The sequence below is a fragment of the Lytechinus variegatus genome, chromosome 15, assembly GCF_018143015.1.
Source record: "Lytechinus variegatus isolate NC3 chromosome 15, Lvar_3.0, whole genome shotgun sequence".
Taxonomy (NCBI): domain Eukaryota; kingdom Metazoa; phylum Echinodermata; class Echinoidea; order Temnopleuroida; family Toxopneustidae; genus Lytechinus; species Lytechinus variegatus.
In genome coordinates, this window is record NC_054754.1 from 16,924,918 (window position 1) to 16,947,030 (window position 22,113).

Consider the following 22,113-nt stretch of genomic DNA (forward strand, 5'->3'; position numbering starts at 1 on the left):
GTTTTAACACCACAGTTTTTACAATGTAGTAGTATAGAAGCAGTTTTTAATAGTCTCCAACAAGTTGATTTTTTTTAAAGTGTAATTTTTATTTCAAAGCAGCTCCTTGGAAACCTCCCAGGTAAAAAAAGAGGGCATTTCCCCCCCAAGATGATTGTTTCATCTGAACCTGTCAATATAAGTGCACTGTCTGTCTCTACATATAACACCAGCAAATGACATTAATTACACAAGATTGCATTATAGGTACATGAATATCCTCCCTGAAAACTAAGGTGTAATCCACCTCTGATAGCTTCATTTTGCTATTATCCCTTTTTATTTCCATTGTCCACTACGCAGCATTAAGTGAGCATAAACAGTTATACACTACACAGATATATCTCCCTCATAAATGTTATGCCAACTTCTACAGGTTCATACAGAGTAAATTACAAGCATATGTACAGAGACAGAATCATACAGAATAGCGAGAATGAGAGGGAAAAGAGAAAAGAAATAAAAAAAGACAAGCATTGGATTACTTATAACATTTACAACCATATATCCATATTTTTTGCACATACACAAATATAAAGTAATGGTTTTCATATCATTTCATGCGAGAATTCAAATTTAGTACGCAAAAGCTTTCAAGCTTCCTTCCGTTCATATGTGATGGCGTTGTGGTGAACTTTCGAGGCAACGTTAGGGAAACGTGAACCCACTTCACACTGCCACACATTATAAACATGTAAACATATCGGCCAGGAGACTTCTTGCATGCATCTACTATTATTTAAAAAGTTTTCTTTTAATGTACCATTCACTGACAGGTCAAAATACTTCTTTTGGCTTACAAAGGTTATGGGCGACTCGGATTTCATATGAATTACTTTTGAAGTTTGTATGTTTAATTGCTAGTTTTTTTGTTTTCAATTCACTTGAACGTAGGAAGAAACATGGGACCGTCTTATGAAGGGATTTGTGAAGGAAAAGAGAAGGTCAAGAAAAGGGTAGAGTAAAATACAACAGATCAATGAAACAGACTTTTTAGATAGTCAGGAAAGAGAAAGGCACAAAGAGATAAACACAGGTAGAATAGAAAGACAGACCGCGAGAGGGGGGGGGGGTGGGGTGGGAGTATCAGCCAGAAAGATTAATTAATTATCCCTGTAATTAACAACTAAAACATTTCATCTTACCATCACCAAAAATCTATGACAGGAAATTAAACTTACTAAAACATTTAGTCAATTCTTCATATTGTGTATGATGATAACGCTGCATAAGCAAAGCCAACATACACGCATAAGAAAGAAAAACAAAAGGCTGGAAAATGTATTCATGAAATACACCCTGTTTCAATAGTGAAATATTGTCAACTTACAAGTTTTACATTACTCACTTCATTCAATTTTTCGCTTTATTCTCTCTATTTAAGCCTCTTGGTTCACGTAATTCATAACTGAATGATTCATTGTATATTGCACAATCTAATTTCTTTCTGAAATTACCATAACAAAATTCTCCCCGCCGCTATCGGTCTTAAGATTAAATTTCACCCATTTTCTGACGAGGAATAATCCTTTTAAAAGAAAATGTAGATTTTCTCACAATCTACTTCACCATTCCATCATATCATTACTATTTAAAAAAATAAATACTAACATCCTAAATCACCTAAAAATATGGAGTAATAAGGACTTATGAAAAATACCTATGAAGGATTTCCCTAATGGTTCTTAACAAACATAAAAACTATTTTTAAATTTTAAGTATTTCTTTTTATAACAATTAGAATCAGTAATGGCAACAGTATCATTTTCTAAGCCCAAAGTCTGTTCTGAGTTAAGTTCAGCAGTCTGAGTCATTGTCTAACCCCCCCCCCCGAATACCAATATCAAACACTATACTTAAAATCTTCTAGTGGTAAAGAGAGGGGGGTGGCAAACTAAATCTGTACGTGCCATCAACTGGTTTGTAAATAATCAAACAGCGCCCACTACTGATGCAGAATATTACAGTTTCTTAGAACAGGGAATAAGATGAAGAAAGAGAGAGATAGAGAGACAGAAGAGGAATAGGAGAAAGAGAGCCACATGCATCTCTCTGATCAAGACACATTCTTGTCAAGGTAATTCACAAAATGGATGAGGTTTGTAGCCTGTTTTACCAAACTGCTAAAATTACTTGGGAAATAAGTTATACGGGAGCCTGGGACGATGCTCTAAAAAGTCCCTGAAGATTACAACAACAAAAAAGCCCCAGAAAACCCAATTTAATTGTAATATTAAAGATTATCCAATGTAGTAGATGTAGGCAGCAAGTTCTGAAAAGAAGCCCCCACTATCAGCCAATGAGAAAAGCTTGAAATTTGTGATCTATTAGACTATTTGTAGAAGATGTCCCAGGCAACTGGCCAGGATATGGTGGCAGAATCATATAAGCAGATACCAAGGATAAAAAAAATATCTGTTCAAAAGTAGCTTTATCAAGGAAATGTTCAATTTAGAAATGGGCCTTTATGAAGTCCAACATTGATTAAGAAAATAAGATAGCACTTTCATTCTGATGTGGGCCAATCCATTTTCTACTACTTCAGTTAGGTAGACCTTGATAAATATTTCCAGGAAAAGGAGGATTTAATAGTTCACAGTTAATATTAAAATCTATTCCTATTTTATAAGATAGAGGCAAAGTTATCATACTCGCAGAAAAGGATGGAAAATCAATCTCAAATTAGATTTCCAGTAATCTGCTTTCTCAACCAAAATGATATTCAGGTCTTTATGTTCACACATAAGATTATTTCATCAGAAACACCATTACAACACCACATGTCATTATCATGGCGATGCAATGAAGATACAGTTTGAATCGATGAATGCATCCCAAGAAGAGCTTCCATATGGTGATTGCCTGTACAAAGTTCACAGACACTGTAGCAAAGACCTCAAATCGTTAGTCTCTGCTGACTTGGTCTTAACACAGTTCAGTTCAGTATGAGGTCCAGTCGAGGATGGCAGATGTTTTTAATACATTAGGGACTGCAATGCAATCTTACTCGAGGACAAAACAGGACGAACTCGGCACGGGAACGTCCACAAGGATGTGAGTCTGAAGTGGATAAAAACCATCACAATAAAGAGTCCATTGAAGTTTTCAAAGAGTTCATGATCTCCTAGATCTGGGTTGTCCTTAGACACCACCTTCAGTCAATCCCTCAACTGTTGTTGGGTGCTTCCAACATCTCCATGAGGAACGTGTCGATGGGCGTGTCTCCGATGAGCTTGAAGAAGAAGAGGTGCTCCAGGCATTTCAAGCCGATGGAGCGCAGGGCAGGCAGTCTAAGGAGCAGCTTGGCAAAGCGGCCGGGTTCGTCCGTGTACTGGTTACGGCAGTATTCCTCAAGAGAAGCGTAGACCTTCTCCCTTAGCTCCTCCACCTTCTGTACCGAGGTCAGGTTCTTTGCATCTGTGATTACAAGAACACGGTAAAACAAAGCTGACTTTCTATTTTTTTTTTCCGTATGGGAAAGGGGTCCGAAAGCTACACATTCCTTTAAACTACTATTATAATCATTATCAATATGATGAAATGGGAAATGATTGTCCTATACCTCAAGAGAATAGCTCCACAGACAACCAAGATATATCTTATTCATGAAGTAAATGCATCTTAAAATCCTTACTTGGGGAGATGGAAATCTTCAGCTTGAACATAACCTAGGTTGAAAAGACCAATTTCTCTGTGACAACCAAGCTCTTATCCATCAAAACTAAATGCATTTCAAAACCAAAAGTTTATTAATAATACCAACATGCTTACATAGCGCATATCACTGCACTTAATTGGATATTATTACCCTGGCTTTAGCCTAGCAGCCTTTTATAGCGCAATGGCATTTCAAGGAATAAATTCCTGCCAGGTACCCATTTACCTCACCTGGGTCGAGTGCAGCACAATGTGGATGAATTTCTTGCTGAAGGAAATTACCCCATGGCTGGGATTCAAACCCACGACCCTCTGTTTCAAAGTCCGAAGACTAATCCACTGGGCCACAACGCTCCACAATTTCTTATATTTCTTTTATAGTGGTTATAACACTCATCATTTCATCAGAGGTCATGGGTTCTAATCCTAGCCAGTGTGCTTTCCTTTAGCAAGAATTTAACCACACAGTGCTGCATTCAAACCATGTGAGGTCAATGGGTACTGGTACCCAACTCAAGACGGGGGGTGCCTTGGGAAAGATTGTAGAAAAATACTGATGCGCAATCTATAAATCCAACTACGCACAACATGTATGACTGCGCGTATGTGCATTTGTAAACCGCATGCAAGCCAGACTAAGCCACGTAGGGGCTGACTTAGAGTTAAGCTAAGTGCTTATCCAAAAAGGACAACTGAATAGCCATGGGGCTGGTTTTAAGGTCAAGTCCACCTCAGAAAAATGTTGATTTGAATCAATATAGAAAAATCAGACAAGCACAATGCTGAAAATTTCATAAAAATCGGATGTAAAATAAGTTTTGACATTTCAAAGTTTCGCTTATTTTTAACAAAATAGTTATATGAACGAGCCAATTATATCCAAATGAGAGAGTCGATGATGTCACCCATTCACTATTTCTTTTTTTTTAAATGTTTGAATTATACAATATTTCAATTTTTAGGAATTTGAGGATTAGGACCGCCTTGCCTGAAGCACAAAATGTTAAAATAATGGAATTCCACGTGTTTAGGGAGGAATGAAACTTCATTTCACATGACAATGACGAGAAAATCAAAATATGTCACATTTCATATACTAAAATACAAAAGAAATAGTGAGTGATGTCATCTGTTCCCTCATTTGCATACCGACCAAGATGTGCAAATAACTGTTTTGTGAAATGAAGCGAAACTTTAAAATGTCACAACTTTCTTATTTTACATCCGATTTTGATGAAATTTTCAGTGTTATGCTTGTTGAATTTTTCTCTTTTTATTCAAATCAAGTTTTTGTTGGGGTGGACTTGTCTTTAAAGGAAGCAGAATCCTGGCTTTAAGTATCAAATTGAGTAATGACCCTGGGGATTAAACATTACCTGGGTTGAAAAGAACGATAGCTCTGAGGCAACCAAGTTCTGTCTTGTCCATCTTCATTTCTCTCATCTTGGCGACGAGCTCTGTGAGCACCCTGTCAAAGATGGTGCCCACCCCTGCACTGTGGGCGCTGTTACGATGGACATGGAGCCCTGTGGCAAGGAGGATGCCATCCTTCACTTGGATGGAACGATGTGAGAAGGCTGCTATCAACAGCTCATTCCAACCTACATTGATAAAAGAGAGAATGGGTTAGGGGGAATGAGAAAGTAAGACGGTAAGAGTAAGAAAGAGGAAGAATAAGAGTTAGACAGACAGAAATAATGGGGTAAGTAATAGAGACAGATAAAGTAAAACAGAGAAAGTAAAACAGAGAAAGAGAGGGAGAGAGGGGGTGGAGATTGTGAGGGATACACAGAGGGACACAGAGACACACTGGAATACACTCCCTGCAGATACAGTAAATTCATTATCCCTCGACTCTTTAAAACATAAATCAAATATCAATCAATACGTTGAGCTACTCCACACGTAACGTGCTCTTCAAGTTAGCGTGATGTGCGAATCCTGGTAGTACTTTGTTGACTCAACTATACAGATACAGAGTGAAAAGAGATACAAACTGAATCACGGATAGCCCGTGGTATCTCATACTTGTTTCTTTTTTGTTCTAGTAATGAAAAAAAAATACTAAAATATTTAATCAGCAAATTTTATATCAAATCCAAAATGTTTGTTTTCATAAATTGGTTCATTTTTCAATATTGAAAAATACTCTTATACCCTTTTTACATAGGATTTTCTTAGCCCCGGACTATCGCTAACCCCGTACTATCCTTAACCCCGTACTATTTTTTTTTCCTTTTCACACATGCCAAATTGTTATTGCTAACCCCGGATAAGGAATGCTTGCTTTTCACACACAAAACTCGCTAACCCCGGACTAGTGGTAGCTCATGGTTTAAATACATTTGTCGATCATTCGTAGTACAAGTACTTCACTCGTACACTTTTTACACACGCTAACATTTCCTTAACCCCATGCTATAGGTGGGGCTAAATTGCCATTTAGCCCCACCTATAGTACAGGGTTAAGGTTAGCCCACTTTCGTTTTACATTAGCGATCTGAACCCCGTACTATCGCTCTTAGCACCGCAATTGCTGGGATAACCCTGCTTTTTTGCAGGGCCAAATAATCCGTACTAAAGGTGGGGTTAAGCCCACTTTGCAAAAATGCTGTGTAAAAAGAAAGAGGGCTAGGCTTAACCACGTACTATAGGTGGGGCTAAATGGTAACTTAGCCCCACCTATAGTACGGGGTTAAGGAAATTTTAGCGTGTGTAAAAAGGGTATTTGTCAATCGACGTTCATTTCAGAAACATGGCCTTTATGACATTTACAAATGTGGATAAAAAAAACTGTGGCACTGCCAGTTTTCATAATAACATATTAAGGTTTCTGGTGGGTGTTTCATAAAGCTGTTTGTAAGTTAAGAGTGACTTTAAGAACGACTGGTGATCCTTTCTTGTGGTAAATGGTATATTCATTGGCGATGGTTAAACACGAAAGAAAGGTTCACCAGTCGTTCTTAAAGTCGCTCTTAACTTACGAACAGCTTTACGAAACGCCCCCCAGGTATTTCTCTATCATGAACTGGGGAGCATTTCAAGGAGCAAATACAGAATGATTTGTACTTCCTTTTTGTTACAAGCTACTAAAATCCTTGCATCTGATTGGCTCGGATCAAATTCACCAGTGAAAATCATTGGCAAGATACTCCATGAAACAGTGCCCAGGTTATCGCCAAGAGTGTGACCTACCTGCTCTAAGGAGCGTGACCTGATCATCCAGAGGCAGTTCTGTAAAGTGTGGGATTCGCTTGGCCCATTCTACCAGGGTAAAGAGTTGTTTGTCGGCAGCTTGGCAAATGTTTGTCACGGGGTCACGCTGCATTTTCAAGAGACGAACAGATTCATGGTAAAATAAGAGTATCACTATCACTTTCAGTGTACAGAAGAGAACACTTTCATGACTTAAGAATGAATATTGTTTAAGAAGACCATACAGTCTCCTGAAGGTCTGTCACCTACTGCTCTTTAAAGGACAAGTCCACCCCAACCATTAGTTGATTTGAATAAAAAGAGAAAATCCAAAAAGCATAACACTGAAAATTTCATCAAAATCGGAAGTAAAATAAGAAAGTTATGACATTTCAAGGTTTTGCTTAATTTCACAAACAGTTATATGTACATCCTGGTCGGTATGCAAATGAGGAGACTGATGACGTCACCCACTCACTATTTCTTTTGTATTTCCTTATAAGAAATATGGAATATTCTAATTTTCTCCTCATTGTCAAGTGAAACAAAGATTAATCCCTCCCTGAACATGTGAAATTAGCATTGTTTAATACTATATGGTTCAGTCAAGTTGGTCCTTATCGTCACATCTGTAAAAAATGAAATATTGTATAATTCAAACAATAAAAAACAAAAGAAATTGTGAGTGATGGACATCATCGACTGTCTAATTTGCATGAGATGTGCTTGTAACTGTTTTGTGAAAAATAAGCAAAACTTTAAAATGTCATAACTTTCTCATTTTACATCCGATTTTGATGAAGTTTTTAGCGTTTTGCTCGTTGGATTTTTCTCTATTTATCCAAATCATCATTTTTCTGGACTGGACTTGACCTTTAACGATACTAACCAAAAAACAATGTATACCATACTTATTAAAGGTTCTTTGTCATGATATTTTCTAAATCATAAGCTTTCAAAGTCAAAGTGTTCTTGTAAAATAGAATAAAATTAGTTCAAATAAAGGCTCACTTTGAGACCAAATAAAGTTGGGTTCTGCAATGGTACCTACATATCATCTAGCAGTGACTAATAAAACGGCACATGAAAATCTTTGAGTAAAATTTGTTAATTTTCAGGGACATACACCAATTTATATTCAGGTGAATGGTACACTTTAACTCTTGATGGTAAATTTAATTTCATTTGGTACAATTTAATTCTCTGCTGGTAAACTCCAACTCTCTGTTGGTATATAACTTGCGAATAGGCATGAGTGCGATGGTGCAAGATTTCGCATAAGGTGAAAGAAAGATGCTCTATTCGACGAGGCGTAGTTGAGTTGAATAGAGTGTCTCATTCTTTCACCGAATACGAAATGTTGTACCGTTGCATGAATAAGAATGCCTACGTAGTCAGCAAAATACAAACAATCAATTTTTTCAAGGTTTATTAAGGAAAATGAGAAAGCAATGCCTGTTTCATCGGTAAGCCCTATGTATAGCATTGCACTTGCATTTACTTACCAAGTGCGATGAATCGAATCGTACTGTGACGTCAGACCGTGCAACAGTAAGAATGTTTGATATTCAGCCTCCCATTTACTTGCGTACAACAAGCTAAGAGGCATTGTGCTATACACTATAATTCTCTGCTGGGAATACCTAACTTTCTGTCAGTAAATTGAATGTTATTTATGGTACACATTAACTCTGTACTTATCTCAATGTTGGTACACTGTCTGAAGGATCCTTCGAGAGGACTTACCGGGGTATCTACATAGGGGCCATTGTTGGGTTCCACCGCTAGTTCTGCATCCAAGATCTTTTCAACAGGCATGTCGTTACTAGCCCCACTCGTGCTCTCGACTTGACTGTCACCGGTGGGCTTGTCCTTGCGTTGCCGCTCCTCTTGTACAGCTGTAAGGAGAGTTACACCTAGAGGTATTACATACAGGGCAAACGCCGAGCGTCGTCTCAGCCTGCATCTTGCAATGCAGGATGCGAAGGAGACTGGGGGACCCTGTCTTACAAAGAGTTACGATTGATCAAATCAATCGCAACCATGGAAAGTCAGCAAAGTCAACATATAAAATGCATGTTTGTTCAAATAAAATTATAGATATGAATGTATATCCATAAATTCATTGATTTCTTGATAATTTGGTTTGTTCTCCTTTGTTTACAAAGACATTTTGCAAATTTTCTATGGAAAAATTATATTATGGATTGATTTCCATAGAGTTACGATTAATTGGATAAATTTTAACTCTTTGTAAGACAGGGCCCAGGTCTGGCAGCATAGAAATAATCCATTATCAAAAAGGCAACTGTTATCTTAAGACTTGAACGTAGAGTAATGACATTCAATTATTCCACATCAGTTGTATTTCTGAATTCATAATTGTATGAGTAAAAGGTATACAGTAAAATGTCAGTCACTATAGTTTATGGACTCTTTGATGCTCACATACAGTCAAAGCAGAAGAATAAAATTCTAAAAATTTCATCAAAATCAGACAAACAATCAAAGTTGTGAAATTTGAAGTTTGGCATTATTTCAATGAAACAGTTTCATTTATGTCTTCATGAATATGCAAATGAGCAAGCTGATGATGTCATCTTCCTTCCCTTTGTCCTCCCAGAATGAAAAAAAAAATTGATTTACAACAGAATTAATATGCACTGCAACTGACTTTCTCATAAGGGAGACCAATACACACATATCTGAAGATACAGGTATGAAATAACTAGGATTTTATGTAATAACATGAAACAGGAAAGTAGGGACAATGAGCATATTGGCTGTTTCCAGTTATTATTGCCAAGCATTAAAATTAAAAAATTTTGTTATGAGACTTTGATGAGATTTTTCAGCAGTTTGCTTGGTGGCTTTATACTCTCTTTAATAAGAAAATTATTTTTAGCCCGGAGTTATAGTACTATCTGTAAAGCTCGGTGGAACTTCTCATAACCTTAAAAAGGCCATCCAATAACCAACTTCATTATCTTTCCCCCATTTTTCGTACCTTCTCTGCGCATGCCCATGCCTAGGCACTTCTGATAGCGACAATATTGGCATCGATTTCTCTGTCTCTTGTCGACCATACAGCTACGCTCGTCTCGACAGGTATACGTGAGGTCTTTCCGTACTGTCCTTTTGAAGAAGCCTTTGCAGCCTTCACAACTGTACACTCCATAATGCTTGCCTGTAGAAAGGCGAAAAAAGGATAAAAGACAAAAAAATCTTAATTCATGATACATGTACATAAATACATTTATGATATTATAACAATTCCTTCATGTCCACTCCAGAATAGGCTTGTAGTACTATCATGATTGAGATTTCTGCTGATTTCTGATTCCCAACATCTATAGGTTAGCAGAACCACATTTCATAAAGCTCCTTTTTAGCATTTCATATATTGATTTTTAAAGACTTGTTTTCATGACAAACAAAAAAAACATCACTTGAACATTACGTTTGAACTAAAAACACTTGAGATATGTGTTCCAATTTAAGGTAAGGGAAGTATTGGTTGAATGCAGCCTGGGGGCCGTTTCATAAAGCTGTTTGTAATAAAGTTAAGAGCGACTTTAAGAATAACTGGTGATCCTTTCTTGTGGTAAATGATGTTCACCATTCTTATGTTCATTGGTGATTACCGGTTTTTAGCGTGTAAGAAAGGTTCACTAGTCGTTCTTAACTTACGAACAGCTTTATGAAACACCCACCCGGTGCGACAACAAATGTATCTTCCATATGTACGGCAAAGTGGTGAGGAAAAAAGGCCAGATACAGGTAATTAATGCAAGGTTTAATCATTTTTTTTTTACAAATTTTCCAGCTCCCCGGCTGAGGTTGGGCCATAATGCCGACACATGGCAAACACTTGATATTTTATGAGGGGGCATCTAGAGTTGAAAAGTGGCAAATAAGGAGGCAATTAATAAAAAAACACAAATTATTAGGATTAAAGAAAGAGAAATCTGGAGGAATGTAGGTCAAAAAGGATTCATCACCCCTTCCCTAAAAAAAAAGTTTTAAAATATATGTATTTTATAGTAGAGAGCATGATTTCCAAATTACATTGACATCAAAAAATGAGTCGAAAAATTTCAGGACATTGTAATTATCAAGTGAGATGGGCAAAAGTCCTCATTGAACATTTATGTTGGATTTTTTTATGGGGGAGAATTCTCTATCTGCAGTTTAAGAGAATGCTCCTCTCCTTGTAGAACAGTCTAGAGTAGTTTTCTGATACCAAGGTGGTATAAAGGTCAGCACGGTAAGCAGCTGTTAGAATACCAGCATAGAAAGCAGTAGGTGGTACTACATCAGCCAGTTGGCTCAATCTTGGGAGACGATGAAGTGCAAAGGGGCAAATTCTTCCCGATTGCCATAAGTGCGAAATCCCAATTTCCATCTTCTACAATCCAAATTCTATGTTCCTCTGAGTTTTAAACATCAATTCTGTATTCTTCAGTTTAATACATACAGTACACAACACATATTCAGGCCTGATAAAAAAAAATTATACATGGAAATACTGAACAATCTTTGAACTGTTAGTTTCAATTATGCATGCACTGCAATATGAATTTAAAGCTTGCCAAACACAAGGTACACAACACTGCTATTATAAAAAAAAGATTGGCCAGGAAAATGATGATGATCAACCCTTTTGTACATCAGACCCCCACTTCATAAATTGAATAAGTCCTGGTCCTTTGAGAACATTACAGACTGTCAAAACAACAAGAAATACGAGGCAGAAAATTTAATACGGAGTCATATGTACATATTTTATGGAATTACCCTTCTGTTTGATGTACCTTTTCAGTTCTCTGAAGCTTTTTCATAAGAAAATTCGGTATTCATACACAGATTTGACCTATAGGATTCGCGATAGCTCAGTCGGTAGAGCGGGGGATTTGTATTCCGGTGACCCGACTTCAATTCCCATTTGGTGCGCTAGTGCCCTTTGGTAAGGCATTAATCCTCAGTACCAGGTCCTTCGGAGAGGACCTCAAGCCGTCGGTCATCTGGTTACTTGCTTACAAGCATTCTTGCTTTCTTAGCAATCAGGTAAAAAATCACCACCAACCATATCAGGCTGCAAACAACTTCATTTGTTCCCAAGGTCCTAATTGTATCCCTTTATCTATTTTCCCCCTTTCATTTTCATTTTGCTTTCATTTGCTGATTAAAATGAATCAGAACACTAAAAACTAATAATAGGTTCAAGAATTTATCCCTGTTAAATTTGGTGACATCTCAAAATAAAAGATCATATGATTAGTCTTAAGTATTCCATTAACAACAGGCCTTCATCATAGTGGTGAGTAGCTCCATGCCCACATGGTGTAGGCCTATTGAGCAGAAGCCTAGTCAGTGTGGCAATAAAAATTGCAGACATTCATTCCTTTCAATGTCATTCAGTACAGCAATGGAAGCATTGGGATGATTCAGACGTTGGTATTTCAATTTTTATACAATGAGGTTTTCAAATGCAAGCTGAGGGGAAGTTTCTTTGACAAAATCCATCTGACTTGCAAATCAATTCTTAGACCACAACCCAATGCATAATATGAATGGAAGCGATCAGTGCAACCCAACCAGGCACTCAAATTGGCAGCACTTGGCCTCCATAATGTCAAGGTCATCTGACTGGCTTCCACACAGCCACCGTCTCTGCCTAAACCGAACAATACTGCTTTATTGCCCTCACATACATGCAGGGAGACAGAGGAAACAGATCGGGAGAGCAGGAGAGAGGTGGAATGAGTGAGCACTCCGGTACACCTACAATGTACGAATGCATAATGTAAAAGGGGGAATCCTGGATGCAATGTTACATACATACGCATGCATTCATGTTCCATTTAGTTCATCTCTACACACACACACACACACAACATGAGTTCTTCAGTATTACCCCCCACCTCCCCCTTCTTCTTGTCTCTTTTTCCAATCACGATTTTCGTCTTGATTAAATGTGCACATGCATGCATTTCAAACTGCACAATGAAGTTGGTGGCGCGTGCGTTATATATGCTATAAGGATACGGTAAGTAATGAAGAATGGCAACATCTGTATATTTCCCCCCATTGGCCATTCATCTTAATACATTGTACATACAGGTATGTAGTCTACATCCAATAATTACTGGACTGTAGTGTGAGTTGTTTTTACTTTTTTATTAATGCTCACCTAGCAGGAACCTAAATGCAACATACAAAAACACATTCTCCTTTCTCCATTTCATTCCATTTTTGTTCCATATTTGCTGGATAAAAAGACAATTAGGCCTAATTGAACGAATGAAGTAAAAAAGAAAATGAATTGATTATATTTTAATAAATATTTTTCTTCGTAATTCTTTGATGGAATTTTAATAAACCTTCATTAATTTTCTCTAATTTTGATTAAAACCAACATATCCTCAGGGTGAACTTCCCCTTATCAACATGTTATCCACACCTTAGTTCAACGTCACCTGCGCTGAAAAATATAGGCCTATACTATAGATGTTTACACTTCAACTAAAAATGGATGTCTGGTTACAATGCACAGGACAGCTTTAATAATACAAAGAAGGGACAGAGCATATTAATTTGGTAAACCAACATCAAAACTCATCTTGAATATTAAAAAGGCAATAAAAAAGAAAACTGTGAAGCTGCAAGACAGAACGACTCCAAGTTCCTCGAATAACGACTATTACCTATGAATCACGCAACTGACCCAGGATTAATTCATGCATTTCAGACAGCCTTTAATAATCATCTGCAGAGTTTAGCTACTGAACCGTTACATTTGCACTCTACTGGAATTTCAAATGCTTTCTTCTTCCTCCTTGAAGTTGAACTAATTTCAGACAAAGATATGAAAGTTGGTACTCTCCGATACATCTTCTGTGCACTGACCTCACGCACATTGCCACGCTTGTCATGTGTCAAGGGGTAAAAATCTACATAAAGCTTTTTTTTCTATTTGGATCAGTAATGTGAATTACAGACTCTAATATTAAAGGGATTAAAGGGATGGTACGGCTGAAAGTATTTATAGCTTAATAAATAGAGTAGAATTCACTGAACAAAATGCCGAAAATGTCATCAAAATTGGATACAAAGATATTGAATTTTAAAGTTTAGTAATATTTTGTAAAAACATTCGTCATGAATATTCATTCATTAGGTGGGCTGATGATGTCACATCTCCACTTGTTGTTTTGTATTTTATTATATGAAATTAGGTTTTTTTATTTTTTTTTCCTCCAAGAACAAGAAAAATGGGATTGACAACTGATTTAGTGCATTAGACATTTATTGCTGGAACTTATTTATTATAAGGGAGACATAATTCACACAAGTATGAAATAATGAAAAAAGAAAATTATGTAATAACATAAGAAAACGGAAAGTGGAGATGTGACATCATCAGCCCACCTAATGAATATTCATAACGACTGTTTTCACAAAATATTGCTAAACTTTAAACTTCAATAACTTTATTATTTGTTATAAGATTTTGATGAAATTTTTGGCGTTTTGCTATGTGAATTCTACTCTGTGTATTAAGATATAAACATTTTCAGCCTGGACCATCCCTTTAAGAAAGTGGTCATTTGGACGTTTCTCTTCAGCCATTATGATTTCAATTTGGCATTTTCAGCTGTTAGTAATTGAATTTTGTATCAATCATCCTATCTTTGTAATTTGTTATTAAAAATAGCCCGTTGAGCTTCGCTTGTTTTTTTTTACAGATTAAGTATTATTAGAAGCTAGACACAAATTTTGCATCTATTACCCTCTTTCTGTAATATTTTTCTTTTTCTTTAAAAATAGCCCTTTGAGCACTTACATTTTTTTGCTTTTTTTTTTTTTAAAACATATTTGACACAAATTTTCTTCTTTTCTTCTTCTTCTCTGTACAAGCAAAACCATTTCTCTCTGACGAGCGACAATTAATAGCTAATCCACCTCATCAATTCTAAAAATCCATGAGATCAGAATCCATGCATTTACAGTGGGGGAATGTTACGAACCGAGAAAATAGACTTTTATACACAACTATTACAAATGCGGATTTTCCCTCACAATCTTATAGTTTAGGATACTGTAGGGGAGACCGGGGTTAGTTGGAACATGGAGTAAGTTGAAACATTGTAATTTTCTTTAACGCCTGTAAAATAAATTTATGCAATACTGCCCTCAATTTATTGCAATATTAATTCAACACTGTTGAATTATCAATAGCAATAAATTGAGGGCAGTATTGCATTAATATATTGTACAGGCATTAAAGAAAATTACAATGTTTCAACTAACCCCGGTCTCCCCTACCTTGGAAGCAGGTGTATGAAGGCATTCAAACAGATGGAGAGAAAGTAAGATAGAGATGGAGAAATGACAGAAGAAAACATAATTGATGGAAGAGGGAGAGAGTATATACGGAAAGCTGTATGGGAGTCAAGTGTGGTGGGGGGGGGGGGAGAAAGGAGGAAAGAGGAAGGCAAAGTAATGGTAAAGACAAGATAATAATAATAATCCGCTTTTATGCAGCGCTTAATACATCGAAACGACACGTCTAAGCATTTTACAGATCTTATTTACCCCAGTCATCAGATTCAATCAGTCATTCCCACACACACAATATGTGCACATCCTCCACTCCCTGGGGAGTATTCCAGTCAGTCGCTGGTGAGGTACCCACACGGTACTGGACAAGCAACAATCACTTTAACATCCTACCGGGTGCCCGTTTAGCACCTTGGTCGAGTGTCAAAGTGTGGATTTAACGCTTTGCCAAAGTACACCAGACCGTGATGGGATTCAAACACATGGCCCTCTGTTTACAAGGCGAGAGTCAGAACCACTACACCACGGCTCCTCCACCAGAAATGGTAAAGGAGAGGACCGCGCTGAAGAGTAATACAAAGATGGTCAAAGAAAAAAAGGAAACAGAAAGAGAAGAATAGAGCTGTGAGGAAAGAGAGAAATAATGAAGATATATCAACAGATAACATAAAATATAGTAAGGAAACTTTCTATCGAAGACCTGGATGTTCTGACGTAATCAAACGCGTCAATCACGACACACATCTACGCACATACTTAACGCTACTAGGCGAATTTTCCTGAGTGATCAGAGAGATATTCTTTCAATCTCGTGAATACAGGGGAAGAAAAAGCATCAACTTCATTACCGATTCATAGAAAACAAGAGCGGCTAAACTACAGATATCCATTCTATTAGACAAACTGAGAGGATTCTTGCATTATTCATCACAAATGAAATTCTTCCTGGGTGCATTGTAAAGCCCTGGAGTACGTAAGAAGATTTGGTTCCTGAAGGTATTTTCCCCATTTCAACTTTCATGTTGATATCACAATGACAGTTGTAATCTACCATCAGGAAATATAGATGGAACCTGAAGAAAAAAAAATAAAGTGAGATATGAGCTTTTACAAAATAGGCTTATGCTCGGTATACTAGCTAAATAAACAGGATAATATCACAATTATGTTTTATGAAACATTCCATTTTAAAAATTTAATGTACCGTACTTAATTCTCGGGGGAGGTAAATGAAGGCTCGGGGGGAAAAAGGCCTAGTTTTGCTGACGCACAAAGATTTTTTATCCATCGATGAAATTACAGAGAGTGGCATACTTTAAAAAAAAAATTACATTATCAGTGCAAGTCGTGGAATCACTATCGCAGGGCTGGCATTACGAATTCAAAGAGGCAAGGGCATTTCTTAACCAGTGAAACGCCTCTGGCAGTCTCCTTGCCTGCATTATGCAATCCAGTATAACAGCAACAGGACTGACTTTGAAAACAACCAAGATAAAAAATCACTTGATTACATAATACGTCCACTGACCTCAATTTACCTTTGAACTAAATCGGATGACCTGAGTGCAAAATGTCGCACATATTAACATGTTATCACATATATAAAAAACTTAACCTTGATTAAGATTTCAATGTTGATACCTCATGGTCAAACTTCATTTACCCCAAATGACCTTTGACCTTGATCATGTGCACTGAAACTCATGCCAAATGATCATTTTCATGAAATACATGTAGATCCATATACTTTCAAAGTTATGAGGACATTTCAAAAACTTAACAATGTTAAGACTTCATTGTTGAATGTTGATGCCACAATATGGTCAAAGTTCACTGACCCTTAATGACATTTGATCTTGGTCATGTGACCTGGAACTCTTACAAGATGATCAGAAGAGTGGCACCTATAGGGCACACGAGTGTAATTCATCTGCGCGCAATGCATGCCGGACAGGCGTAAGTAAAGATCACATGACTTTGTTGATTAAAATAATTCATTAAAAATAGATCAAATGTTTGTATATCAAAAGAAAAACGATAGACATAATGCTATGTTCATACTCTTTCATAATCAAGGCGTTTGGGAAGGCTAGACTGCATTTTTGTATTTCATTTTAATCATTATTACCCACAATGCAGTTCTGGTTTTTCTGGCGATGAACTGGCCGAAATTATGGTTAGTCTTATTTCAGGCCATTTAACTTTTGATTGAGCTGGTCAAGTACCTGATTAACATATCAAGTCTTAATGCACTGTTAATTGTGACTAATGTCAGTGAATTAAAGCAAAATCTATCGAGGGATTGATTTTTAATGATTTTTTGATGAGCTATGATATAACACGTGAGTGAATGGGGGTCTGTATTACTCATGTGTGCCCTATATCGCGACTACACTTCTACACTGTCGTTGCTATGGCTGGGCGTCGTCTGCTAGAAATCGGTGGTGAGAATGCTTCAAACAGTTTTATGTAAAGTGATATAGGTTATGTTTAACAACAGATGATAAGTATATTACTCGGCATTTAGTGCATTTATCGCTTACTATGCTGGAATGACGCTTTCAAATGTATATTCAATGCTTATCATTTATCATGCAGAAATGCGAGTTTCTACTGCCAATAGGAGATCTGGTTGGTTTGAGAGTGTGAAATGAAACAAGTACTAGTAGGAACTTCAAAATGATGAATAACTTCTAATTATCATCAGGATTCCTATTTTCAATATTTAGAGCACGCAGAGAAAGAAAGATGAACAAAACACTAAAATACATAAACTTGTCTCAGTCAGATACATCATAGATTGCGCACTTATTCACTTCGTTGAAAGCTACAGGAGGGGGGGGGTGCTGAGTCGGGGTACATACCCCCATCCTCCTGGCTTGTAAGCAGGGCGGGGTTGATGCCTATAACACCCCCCCTTCTTCCTCCAAATTAACGGTTATAATAGGGAAGAGTGGCGAATGAGCAAAAGAAATGCTTACAATCTTTGTTTGTTATCAATTTTCTTTTATTTACTTTGTTTATTCTTATGCGAATACATAGGTAATAAATCACCTCGAACGAAATTAAACATGTAAACAAGAAGTTGTAAATCCACACAATACATATTTAGCCAATTGATGGACATCAAGCTTGTAGAACTTGTAGCTGCAATACCATAGGAAGCGCACACAAAATATATGAATGGAACACTGCATTTTTACATTAAATTGAGGGGTGTCTAATGAGACGTTTTCTTTTCTTTTACGCGTTTAGTCAGATTAGGTATTGAATGCAAGGTATCAATCTCTTCAGGAGAACTCACTCTTTCTTTTGAGACCAAAATGTTCAACTTTTCGTCATTTGACCCACAGTATAGGGCACACGAGTGTAATTCATCTGCGCGCAATGCATGCCGGACAGGCGTAAGTAAAGATCACATGACTTTGTTGATTAAAATAATTCATTAAAAATAGATCAAATGTTTGTATATCAAAAGAAAAACGATAGACATAATGCTATGTTCATACTCTTTCATAATCAAGGCGTTTGGGAAGGCTAGACTGCATTTTTGTATTTCATTTTAATCATTATTACCCACAATGCAGTTCTGGTTTTTCTGGCGATGAACTGGCCGAAATTATGGTTAGTCTTATTTCAGGCCATTTAACTTTTGATTGAGCTGGTCAAGTACCTGATTAACATATCAAGTCTTAATGCACTGTTAATTGTGACTAATGTCAGTGAATTAAAGCAAAATCTATCGAGGGATTGATTTTTAATGATTTTTTGATGAGCTATGATATAACACGTGAGTGAATGGGGGTCTGTATTACTCATGTGTGCCCTATAGTTTCTCTCGGCTAAGCAGGCGAGACAAAAATGCCTGTTAAGTACATGGGATGGAATGCCTGCTCTCAAAGCTGCCATCATACACCAAATAAGAGTTGATTGTCATATTTTATTGTTGCCTTTAGAAGCCCCTCATTAGCTTTTGAAGAGCATATAAATGATTCGTGAAATTAAGCAACTTTTTAATAAAATGTTGCAACTTTGAACTTTTTTTTTTTCATTTTGACAAAATTTTGTGTGTTATGCTTGTTAGAATTTTCTCTTTTTATTCGAACTAACTTTTTGTTGGGCGGACTTGACCTTTAATAAAGTCAAGATTCACTATATTCCAACATTTCTTGGTTTACCATGTAATAATACATCAGTTGACTAGGAAAATACAGATAAAAATGAATAAAATTTCTGATACACAACAACGTGACAGAAAAATACACAAAACCAGTTCTGTGTGAATGGCCTAGTTAAATTCTCCATCTAAACGGGGCTATTCAGTCAGACAGGCATGCATTAATTCATGGTACATACATCAAGCGTATATTCAATCTAACTGAAGCCACTAGAATCGCTCAGCATGATTAAGGATGTGCTTTTGAAATGCCAAAGCTGTTTTCTCTATTCCCATCTGCACGCAAACTATTTAAAAAGGGATCTGCATAAAAAATGCACACACAGATCCTTGTAATCTCAATCATTCACCATTTTAAAATGAATACGCTTTCTGCCATTTAAGTTTATTTTGTGTTTATGTATATTACACAAGCACAATAAGAAAAATAAATAATGTAAAAGAATTAGGATTTATGACTACAACTTGTTAATTTACCTAACTATAAAATATTTGAAACAACATTTTTAGTCCTATTGTCATGGAAGTTGTATACTCATTTTCATGACAAGTACATGAACTGACAATATTTGTACTTGTAAGGAAATTGTGTGCAAGTTGCACCCTTATTCTAACATCACCCCTTTATGTAAAGTTAGGTCGATGACATTGTACTTATTATTAATTTAATCACCATGATTATCTTTCTAAGTGATTAAAATCCTGGGCCTCTGTTGCATAAAAGTTACTATTATGGTAACTTTGTAATGCAACATACTTTCAAGGAATACTTGATTTTAATTGGCTGTTGATCAGCATTGTTAAAGTTACCATAAAGGTCACTTTTTTGTGACGGGGCCCAGATTTAAACACTACAACGCAACTGGGATCTGGTCCTACTAATTCCTCAATGATTGAAATTTAATATGAAAAAATATCTATTTCTTTTACTTTTCATTCTCATTTGCAGTGCTTGCTATCTAGGAAAAGGGTTGTCGACCCACACAGAAAAGTCTCCGGACTGTGAACCACAAGGACCGGGGTTCGAATCCCACCGCAGCACTAGCGTCCTTTGGCAAGGCGTTTATCTACATTTGCCACTCTCGACCCAGGTGTAGCAAATGGGTACCCGGTAGGAAGAAATTCCTTGGAATGCTCGATGCGCCCGATCAGGGTAGCCGTGCTAAAGCCGGGGTAATAGTATGCAGAGCTTAGAAACATTTGTATTAAGCGCTATATAAATGTTGCATATTATTATTATTAAAAGTACAAGCAGGCCTCTACTGAATGTAAACTATCATTCAAACAACCAAATATTCCGCTATAAACACAGCAATTTTCCTCCCGTGTAAATAGGGTTTCAGACACAGACAAGTTGGAGCTGTATCAAGAATAACTATATATTGAATGGAACAAAGGTCACTGGGGCCTACTGTAATTCACACTGACCCATTTACTATCTAAACTGATTTCTACCCTGTCTGGGATATTTGCAAACCTGTTTACTGAAGAGCTTAATATTAGATTACCAGGACTGATCATCTAAATAACTGCCTCACAAAAGAAAAAACTACAATAATATTGTAGAATGGTGAGAATTATGAGCAGTGCAGTTCATAATGCGAAGTGGCTGTGTCAGAAGTATTATTCTGCTTCAAGGTCAAATTATGGTAATTAAGGCTACAGCATTTAAGTGACAGAAAATCAATTGTGATTTCAATGATTCAGATCAATTTGACTTAAATTCATCAGAAATCTGAATCATCTAAATCATATTTTTCTGTCATTTAATTGATGTACCTTGCATTGACATGCCTCATCAGTTTTTTGTTAGTGAATATCAATATCAGGGGACACTTATCATATTTAGAAAAAAAAAGTTCTAATAGAATACGATTTTAAAAAATACAGATAATGAAATAAAATGCATTCCCCATCTTTGTGAATGAATAGTGATATAATACACATGTAACTAGGATGGAGACACACTCAAAGTAAGGAAGAAACAAACGAGGGAGAAAAAGAAAAAAGGAAATTGGAGCCATGTTGTGATATATGAACTATAAATATTGGCCCGTTTTCATAATGCTTGTCATCAAATAACCAGTAACAAGTTAATGTATGCTCCTATAAATACAGTTACTTCAATGGGTGAGAGTTGAGAGTATTTTTGACACTGAGATAAAAGCATCCACTGTCAGTAGATAACAAAGTTTTATGAAACTGGGCCCTGGCTTGTGCTGACAAACACGATGAAGGAGTGGGAGATTGTGTCTGGGCTTCGTTTAATGGACTTGGCTTGACTGTGTATCTCAGGGTGCGTTTATTCGACACTTTTTTACCCTAGAATCATGATTCAAATCACGATTCTGCAGAATCACGATTGCGTTTAGTCGAAAGTGGAAATAAACGTCTTTCAAATCACAAACATGAAACACGGAAAAAGGGGCGTTTGGAAAGACGTTTCTGTAGAATCACGAACGAAAAGGGTCGTATAAACGATATCGTGATTTGAATCATGATTCTATGACGTCATTGTGTCGTGCTTCTTCCGGGTTCGACTCAAAGGCGCGCGCTGTGTTTCGTGCAGGTTAATTTTCGTGAAGCAGATTGCCAGTGTACTAGTACCGGTATATGCCAATTGTCATGTGCATTTAGGAATTATCATTCTGTGTATTGTACCCCGGGGTTGTACTGTAGCGTCATTTGTATATTTCACTCAG

The 22,113-nt window shown here is 36.7% G+C and overlaps 1 protein-coding gene across 1 annotated transcript; it reads right to left on the reverse strand.

Annotated features, from left to right (window-relative positions):
* Positions 1-568: 568 nt before the first annotated feature.
* LOC121429057 (retinoic acid receptor RXR-like) lies at positions 569-10,112 on the reverse strand (the record flags this gene model as incomplete). Its single annotated transcript, XM_041625962.1, has 5 exons — positions 569-3,456; positions 5,073-5,297; positions 6,892-7,018; positions 8,638-8,789; positions 9,899-10,112. Coding segments are annotated over 5 exons (969 nt in total), but the record flags the coding sequence as incomplete, so codon positions are not given.
* Between the last annotated feature and the right edge of the window lie 12,001 nt (positions 10,113-22,113).